The 9,656-nt window shown below is 49.9% G+C and overlaps 2 protein-coding genes across 5 annotated transcripts in view; both read left to right on the top strand.

Annotated features, from left to right (window-relative positions):
• Positions 1-9,656, top strand: part of LOC122551460 (sentrin-specific protease 2-like) — a 425,299-nt gene that overhangs the window by 361,002 nt on the left and 54,641 nt on the right. The window lies entirely within an intron of this gene.
• The window catches only part of LOC122551888 (insulin-like growth factor 2 mRNA-binding protein 2), a 147,202-nt gene that overhangs the window by 134,294 nt on the left and 3,252 nt on the right, over positions 1-9,656 (top strand). Inside the window, exons 12-13 of the mRNA XM_043694461.1 lie at positions 1,318-1,434; positions 8,337-8,411. Coding sequence (XP_043550396.1) covers positions 1,318-1,434; positions 8,337-8,411 — 192 coding nt within the window. The remainder of the gene's footprint in view (positions 1-1,317; positions 1,435-8,336; positions 8,412-9,656) is intronic.

Raw genomic sequence — 9,656 nt, 5'->3', positions numbered from 1 at the left:
CAGACACGCACACACGCACACACACACACACACACACACAGTGTATTCTCTGATTTATGGCTGTGTGTCCCTCAGACCACTGCCAGCCCAGAGTGTGCTGTGGCCTCATAATGGGGTCTTGCATGGTTAGCTGCTCCATATTGTGTGTGTGTGTGTCCATCCCAATGCGATGCTGTGGGTTACAGTCTCACTCTGAGTTCACAGATTTGTCATCGTGCAGAAGGAGGCCATTCAGCCCATCCTGCCTACACTGGTTCTATTATCTGGTGCTATTAGTGCTACCTATTATCTCCAGTCTTTTCCCCATCCAATGCCTCAATTGAACCTGCCTCCAACACATTTCCAAGCAGTACGTTCCATACCTTAATTACTCGCCCTGGATAAAAGTATTTTCTTAATCGCCCTTGCTTCATTTGCACATTATTTTAAATCTATGCTCTCTCGTTCTCATTCCTTTTACGAGTGGGAACGGGCTCTCCCTATAATACTCTGTCCAAGCTGATGATGATTTTTGAAAACCTCTACGAAATCTCCTCTGCTGCCTTCTCTCCAGGCTGAATAGTCCCAACTTTTTCAATCCCCATCCTCATAACTGAACTTTCTCAAACCTGGAACTGTGCTTGTAAATCACTTCTGCACATCTTCCCTACAGAGTGGCACAAAGAGGTCTAACAAGTGTCTTTGTATAAGTTCAACCTCCCCTCCTTATTCTTGTACAGTACGCCCCTCTTGATAAAGCTGTGTGCATTATTAACCGCTGGCTCCAACTGTCCTTCAGTGTCAATGAACACCTCTGCTCCTGCAGCCCTGTTAGAATTGTACCCCCTGTTTTGTATTGTCTTTCAATGTGAATCACCCTCCTGCTTCTTTGCACTGAACCTCATGTCCACTCCGCCAGTCGGTCAGTTCCAGCAGATGTCCTCACTTCGACAAACTGGGAGCCCCGGAAGAAAGAAACCTGTTTTGTTCAATTTGGATATTAATCACGGAGAGAGGTGTTGACTTAAAGTAGCTCAGTCCCCTCCCCAGCTTTCCTCTGAGGTGGGGAGGTGCGGGGTTGTGGGGGTGGGGAGGTGCGGGGTTGTGGGGGTGGGGAGGTGTGGGGTTGTGGGGAAGGGGGGCAGATTTTCCTTGGTTGATCTGGGAAGCACGAGCTATCGAACCGGTTCGACCTCTACCGTTTCCAACTTGGATAGTTCACGCTGACCTCCTGTTTTTGAGGGAATCCGACTGTGTGTTTTTTGTTGTTGTTGTTTTTATTTTCTCTCCCCACTCCACCCTTCCCTGACACTGATCAGTCGTCATCCTTCCCAGCAGACATCAGAGCAGGAGATCGTCCACTTGTTCATCCCGACCCAAGCCGTGGGGGCCATCATCGGGAAGAAAGGTCAGCAAATCAAGCAGCTGTCCAAGTTCGCCGGGGCCTCGATCAAGGTAGGTGTCTCCGAAAACCAATGGCCCTTTGCTTTGGTGGGTCCCTGTCACACGCTTCCACTCCCCACTACTCTGGAGGCTGGGTGAAAATGGCACGGGTGGGCCCCCGCGCACTGATTTACTGAAGAAGAACACAAATTTTCGGTGGACAGAACAACCGCCAGGAGGCACTTGACAATTTAAAAGCAGCATTAACCACCGCACCAGTTTTAGCTCCACCACTGCGAGCGGTATAGGGCTTGGAGGTGTACTGCTACAGGAAGGTAACGATGGAATTGAACAGCCAATCGCCTGCTTCTCGATTAAACTGATCACCCACCTGAGACCATCGAAAAGGAATTGTTGTTTGGTACTGGCCTTACAACGTTTGAATGTTTTATGTGACAGACAGTGATTTCCTTGGGGGAGTGGGGAGAGGACAGGGTCTTTTATTCAGTATTCTCCCCCACCCTCTCCAGCCCTCAATGTCACTGGTGACAACAGACCAGTGATGTGTTTGGAACGAGTCAGCCCCAGCGTTTGTGATTGGTATGGGCGCTGAAGACCATTGCCTCACTGACGGATGAAGTTGGGTTCAGTTGAGAGGATGGAAAGATTTGAAGGGCAGTGGAGTGACCCAGACCCAAGCCCTTCTTTCCCCCCCCCTTGCAGAAGACTACAATGCGGAGAGTGAGGGCAACCTCAGCTGCTACTTTCAAGATGGTGGTGGGTGGCCTCTTTCCCACGTAAAGAGGGCGTGGAATGGAAATGGTTAAGTAGGGAATTGAGGAACATCCATAATTTGAGTAGGTAGCAGGCTTGATGGGCTGAATGGCCAATTCCAGTTCCCACTGAGGAGCAGGGGACAGGCTGGCTTCATCCTGAACAAAATAGGACAGCTCTCCTGCTTCAATTCTCAGGCCTGAGTGATTGTCACTGATTCCACTGCCTGTCTCTAATTTTCTACGGGAATGTGGTAGGGGCCTACCTTCTTGAACCACGATGGCTCCTTCCTCAGAGTGAGAATGACTCTTGTTCCTCCTTTACACTGCCCCCTACCACTCGATTGTGACTGCCACGGCACTCACTCACTGTCTTGTCTGTCGCCAGCCAATCCAAAGGATTTACCGATCATTAAAGTCCTGCACTCCATTAAAGTCCCGGAGTGGGGCTCCTGGCCCAGAAACCAAGCAAGCTCCTCTTTAACCTTCACTTTCCCCCCTGGTATGTCCCACCCATTCTGCTGTAGCGGAGCTAAACGATTCTGTTAGAATCATAGAATCCCCGCAGTGTGAAAGCAAGCCATTCAGCCCATCGAGTCCACACCAGTCCTCTGAAGAGCATCCTATTCAGACCCACTCCCCACCCTATCCCCGTAAACCTGCATTTCCCATGGCTAATCCACCTCGCCTGCACACCCCTGGGCTCAATGGGCAGTTTAGCATGACCAATCCGCCTGACCTGCACATCTTTGAAGTGTGGGAGGAAAACCGAGCACCCGGAGGAAACCCACGCAGGCACGGGGAGAATGTCTCTGTCGAGTTTGCATAGTCACCTGAGGGTGGAATCGAACCAGGGTCCCTGGTGCTGAGAGACTAGCCACTAATGGCACGCTGTGAACAGGATTCACTAGAAGCTAGGACACAATTGTCATGCATAGACATTCGGCCCAACTGGGTCTGCGCAGACTCCATACTAACCTCCTCTCGCCTTCATTGAACCAGTTAATCCCTATGGGCATATCTTTCTGCAACTCTCTCCCTCATGAGCTTCCCCATGGCGGCACGGTGGCTCACAGCACCAGGGTCCCAGGTTCGGTTCCACCCTCGGGCGACTGTCTGTGTGGAATTTGCACATTCTCCCCGTGTCTGTGTGGGTTTCCTCCCATAATCCAAAAGATGTGCAGGCTAGGTGAATTGGCCATGCTCAATTGCCCATTGTGTTCAGTTAGGTACATTAGTCAGGGGTAAATGTCAGGGAATGGGTCTGGGTGGGTTACTCTTTGGAGGGTCGGTGTGGATTAGTTGGGCCTAATGGCCTGTTTCCGCACTTAGGCAAACTATGATCTAACAGAGTTAGGCCAGAGCCAGCCGAGAGCATGACAAGGACAGGTTGGAGAGACTGAGCTTGTGTGCCCTTGCATTCAGGCAACTGAATGGTGATCTAAATCCTTTTGTAAACCCACGATCACCACCATCTGGATGGGCGAGAGTAGCAGATACATAGGAACGTCACCAGCTGCAAGCTCCCCTCCAAGCCACTCCCTATCCTGACTTGGAAATGTATTGCCATTTCTTAACTGGAATTCCCTCCCTAACGGCATTGTGGGTCCACCTACAGCACAGGGAGCGCGATGTTTCAAGAAGTCAGCTTATCACCACCTTCTCAAAGGGGCAACTAGGGACAGGAAATAAATGCCAGTGACGACCCCATCCCGTGAACAAATTTTTTAAAAATGTGGATTTGATAGGGTAAAAAAAAACCTGATATGAATTTGGGAAACCGATTTTGCCACACACATCTAGAACTGGCTACCAAGAAATCTGTGAACCCTTGGATCAGTTCACCAGACTGGGATTGATTAGGAGTGTAGAACAACACAGGTAAATGGAGTCACAGTGCAGAGAAGTCATGATCTCATTAAATGGCCTTATTGTGTTCCTGAATGTTTGTTTATATTTGAAGGAGAACACAGACCAGATTCAGGGACATTGGCCTCAGATGGGACTGGGTCAGCGGCCTGTTCAGCAGCTGTTTTTACAGATTATGTGGTGTGACTGTACTCTGCGTGTTGTCAGTGCCCTGTTTCCTGAGTGCCTGCCGTTCGCTGGCCTTTATCGATGTAAAAGAGAGCGAGTCCTGACGGCAATCCTTTGGCCAAATTTTGAACCTGCGACCTTGATTGAGATTCACAGACCCCTTTGAAATGAAAGGAGCCAGGACTGAGAGAAAGATGGATTTTAGCAAGGCAGAGCTTGTGGATGGTTAGGAGCACAGGCCCATTATTCAATATCTTTGGTAGGGCAGTGACTAGGGCCTGGGAGCCCAGGCCTATGCATCAGTGTCTGTAGTAGAGGAGTGACTGGGGCCCAGCAGCCCAGGTCTATGCATCAGTGTCTGTGATAAGGGGGTTACTGGGGCCTAGGAGCCCAGGCCCATATAGCAGTGTCTGTGGTCGGGAGGTGACTGGGGCCTAGGAGCACATGCCCATTATTCAGTGTCTGTGTAAGGGAAGTGACTGGGACCTAGCAGCCCAGGGTCATGTAGCAGTGTCTGCGGTGCGTTGGCAGGAGGGGTGTTTGCCAAATGCCAAATGGTTTGCTGCACTCCACTTAGGAATTCCAGCCTTTGAGTGACAATCCCTGAATGTCACAGCCAGCTGTGACCAAGTGAGTCAGTTTGGTCATTGGGTATGGGATGTGTTTTTCTGAATCACTGACTTTGGTGTGGGCAGCAGTATAACGGCTGTACGGTGTTGTGTGGGAGGTTTCCCCAGCACACCCCTGCATATAGCCTGCCTTTCGCCTCGGCAAAGGACTGCATTTCTTGTTGTTGTGTGAACTGCCTTTGCAGTTTGAGAGATGTGGTGGGGGGAGGTTCGGGCTGTGGGGAGAGAGCTTTGTCTCGACTGTGCTTGGTGACTAGCTCTCTGTTTTACCAGCATATTGATGGAGGGCATGACAAACACCGTGTGTGTGGCGACTGCTTTGTCAGGAAACCTTGCTCTCGGACCTCCCAGTGTGGCTAATTTAAAAGCTGGGGTGGGGCTGTGTGGGGGGTGGGGTCTGTGGGATGAGCCTGAGGCAGGATCAGCACACAGCTCAAAAACAAAGTGCTGCCTGTGTGTGTGTGTGTGTTTGCTCCCCCTCCTCCCAGGCCACAATTAAAGCACAGTGTGTGTTCCCCCTCTCATTCTCTGCCCAGACTTTGAATATCCCGCTTCCAGAGCCTCCCAAAGAGACGAGTTTATCCGATGATCGGTCTCTGAATGTTGCCCGGGGTGTGGGTGAGGGCATGTTTTTCAGATGTGGTGGTGGCAGTGGTGGTGGGGAGGGGTGGGATTGGGGGTTGAGTAGGAATCCAGTGATTCTCTTGCATTTGCAGAGAGAATCCGTAATGTTAATTTCAAGATGCTGCCAGAAATGGCCATTAGTGTGTGTGTGTGTGTGTGTAAGAATGTAGTTTTGGTTGAGGCCGTGTTTTGTTGGGGTGAGGGGTTTGTACTTGACTTTGGCTGGTCTCTGGGTTGTGAGAGCTCCTTGCACTGTCCCTGGTGCTGTGAGGCAGCAGTGCTCACCACTGAGCCACCACCTCACCACTGATTTAGGATCAGCAGCAAGCTGTTCTACCTCTCAAGCTTGTTTAACCAGTCTCTCTAATCTGTGGCCTAACTCCAAATGGCCATATCCCTTCATGGTTTTCATTATCATGGCCTTGATGAGCTTAGTTTCAAAATTTACAACGAGTCCAGTATCCACCACCATTTCAAGCAACAAATACCCTGAAGTGTTAGAGGTGGACCCTAATATCGCTCCTGTAAGGGCTGGCTCTCATTTCTAAACTTTGCCCCCCCCCAGTCTGTTTGTACTTACTAAATTAAAACTGTTTCCCCCCCCCCCCCCAATCCACTCTCTCTCTCTGCTTCCCTTCAAATCACCCTTCGCTGTTTAAAATCTGGGCAGTACAAACACTGGTTTGTGTCAATTCTATTTGCTGTTTTTTCTGTTAAGTCTGGGTTTATTTGGATATAATAAGGTGAGGCGGTGAGCACATTGGCTACAGTTATGGTCTAACTGTGGTTTTGTATTGCTGAAACATGACTACTTCTCCCCCTCTCAAGCCCCCTTGGTATGATGATCAGCATTCCAATAAGCCTTTCTTGCTCATTTTCCGAAATGATCCAGTAACATTTGACATTTGACCATGGGGTCTTTTCCCAGCCTCACAGTGGTTAGCACTGCTGCCTCACAGCGCCAGGGACACTGATTCAATTCCGGCCTCGGGCAACTGTCTGTGTGGAGTTTGCACATTCTCCCAGTGTCTGTGTGGGTTTCCTCTGGGTGCTCCGGTTTCCTCCCACAGTCCAAAGATGTGCAGGTCAGGTGAATTGGCCATGCTAAATTGCCCGCAGTGTTAAGTACATCAGTCAGAGGGAAATGTAGGGGAATAGGTCTGGGTGGGTTGCACTTCGGAGGGTCGGTGTTGACTTGTTGGGCGGAAGGGCCTGTTTCCACACTGTAGGGAATCTAATCTGAAATAATCTAATCCCTGCCTCCCCCAGAATAAATATCTTCCTAACATTGTGCAGTTTTGCCCATTCGTATAATGGATGGGAATGGGACTGAAGATAGGATTGGATAAATATATTAACTTGACTGCAGATGTCCCGCAGTCTTTGCTAATCTATCAGTGCCTTTTGTTGTAATTTTATGTCACTACCCACAGTTCTACATTGGTTACCGTATTTTGTGTTATCAGCAGTTCTTTTTTAATATGTGGTTTTCTATCCCAGTCTGTAGTTCCTTGCTAAACTAAAAGGAAGTATTCAAGCATGAATCCTTGCAGGGCACCCCTTCTTACAATCTTGTGCCACTCTGTCCGTAATCCCGACTCACTCTCTGCTGCTGTTCCACCAGTTTTAGAAACTGGTCAGTAACTCTCCATCATTTCCATTGTTTTGGACTTTGATATACAATCTGTTAGGACGGGTTTTCTCACCTGCTTTCTGGAGGCCCAGTAAATAACATGCTCAGAAATTTGCCTGGTCTTTACTCATAGAGTCATGGAGATGTACAGCACGGAAACAGACCCTTCGGTCTAACCTGTCCATGCTGACCAGATAATCTAAATTAACCTAGTCCCATTTGCCAGTATCTGGCCCATATCCCTCTAAACCTTGATGTCCCCACCCAAATGCCTTTTAAATGTTGCAATTGTACCAGCCTCTGCCACTTCCTCTGGCAGTTCATTCCATACACGCACCACCCTGTGTGTGAAAAAGTTGCCCCTTAGGTCCCTTTTAAATCTTTCCCCTCTCACCTTAAACCGAAGCCCTCTAGTTTAGTCGGACTCCCTCACCCTGGAAAAAAGACCTTGTCTATTCACCCTATCCACGCCCCACTTACCCCTTGGAGAAACAAGTAATGATTGATCCGAGTTCATCAGACTCTGTTTACAAATCCGCTGAAAATGTTTCGGGTCCTGTCACCCATCTACCCTCAACGAAGGAGCCTGATCCTAGTCATTCCCAACCTCCGGTGTTAAGCTAACTGGTCGGTTGACTTTCTGTTTCTCTTTTCAACCTTTTCAACTTTCGGCCACATCAGTATCGAATCTCTCCCGATTTTTCTTTTTCTTAGCATTTAACCAATGGCTCCACTGTGAACAATCTCTGCTCCATCCCATTGACGTTGAACTAGAATGTATCGTCGAGGAGGAGAGTGGGTAGTCAAGTTAGAGCCACGCTCCGTTGCAGAAGGCTTTGGACCGACAGTCTCTGAAGGGCAGGCCAAATGGCCTGTTTGCTGGTGTTCCAGTGTGGCTCGGGAACTGGCCTTTCCCCATGTCAGCGTGCCAACTTGCATTGCTTCCCCCACATCTTACACTTGGTCACTCACTGTCTCTTAGGTGATGCTTTCCACAGTCCAATAGTCCTGTCCACTCACTGCGCACTGAGGGATCGACGTGGGGGAGCTCGCTCATGCTTATGGATGGAGACAGGTCTTGGTACGGGCCCAAAGTGGCCCACCCTCTTTCCAACGCCCTCCAACCCCATTTGTCCCCGTGCCCGTCCAGGAAACTGTTGCTTCAACTTCAGTTTCCTTCGTGTCACCTGTCTGAGACCTTTGGGTGGGGGTGGGGGAGGGGGGACGCGGCGCTCGAGCAGATGACCCTCATCTTCTCTGGATTGGTTTCAAACGCAGATCGCTCCTCCCGAGGGACCCGAGGCAAATGAGAGGATGGTGATTATCACGGGCTCACCAGAGGCACAGTTTAAGGTGAGTCAGCCAACACCAAATTCATCAACCGCGGTAACGTGGGGTGTGTGAGTGATCGTGACCCCTAGGGAGGCTGGGGAGTGCTCTCGGTGGGTGTTCTTCAGGGAAGGGGTAGGTGGGATTGGTGCTGCTCCCGCAGACAGTGAGGGAGGTGGGGGATGGCCTAAGTTGTAGGGGCGTATCCACCAGTGAGTGGTTTTGCAGGGGGGGTAGGGGGAGGTGAAGGCAGTGACACAGAGCCAGGCAATGTTCTGGGGATCAAATCTCATCGCAGCAGGTCGTGGGATTTGAATTAATGAGAATGAGGGAATTAAAGGTCTAATTGCTGTGAAAACTTGTCAGGCTCAGATGAATGCCCTTTATGAGGGAAGCCTTACCTGGCCTAGCCTCCACGTGACTCCAGACCCACAGCAGTGCTGCTGGCTCATCACTGCCTTCTGAGATGGCCCAGTAAGCCACAGGGTTGCACTCGGGGCGGCGGGCGGTGGAGCGGGGGGCAAGAGAGATGGTACTCTTTAGACTTGAATATAAGGGGCATGACTTAAAGGCTTGCCAGTCAAGACGAAAACAGGCAGCAAGGAGGATAACCACAGACTGGTCAGGTGGGCAGAGGTGTGGCAAATGGAATTTAACTCTGAATATACGGTGATTAATATGGGGAGGTTCACAAGGCAAAGGCATTCCCACACGATGAGATCATATCGAGAGGCATACATGAAATGAGGAACCTTCAAATGAATATCCACAAATCCCTGAATGTGTCGGATCAGGCTTATATGGTGGTCCATAAGACAGAGGAGCAGGGGTAGGCCATTCAGCCCATCCAGGCTGTTCCACTGTTCAATGTGATCATGGCTGGCCTGATAATCCTTCTCTCCACTTTGCTGCCTTTTCCCCAGAACCCTTGATCCCATTTCTGGTTAAAAATCTGTCTCTCTCAGCCTCGAATCAGGTGTACCCCAGAACTCTGTGGGAAGCTAGAGAAGTGATTGCTGGGCCTCTTGCTGAGATACTTGCATCATCGATAGTCACAGGTGAGGTGCCAGAAGACTGGAGGTTGGCAAAGGTGGTGCCACTGTTTAAGAAGGGTGGTAAGGAACTATAGACCGGTGAGCCTGACGTCGGTGGTGGGCAAGTTGTTGGAGGGAATCCTGAGGGACAGGATGTACATGTATTTGGAAAGGCAAGGACTGATTAGGGATAGTAAACATGGCTTTGTGTGTGGGAAATCATGTCTTACAAACT

Source organism: Chiloscyllium plagiosum, chromosome 7 (genome assembly GCF_004010195.1).
Source record: "Chiloscyllium plagiosum isolate BGI_BamShark_2017 chromosome 7, ASM401019v2, whole genome shotgun sequence".
In the NCBI taxonomy this organism is placed as follows: Eukaryota; Metazoa; Chordata; class Chondrichthyes; order Orectolobiformes; family Hemiscylliidae; genus Chiloscyllium; species Chiloscyllium plagiosum.
The sequence above is the reverse complement of the archived record's forward strand: the minus strand, read 5'-3'. Positions and strand labels throughout refer to the sequence as shown.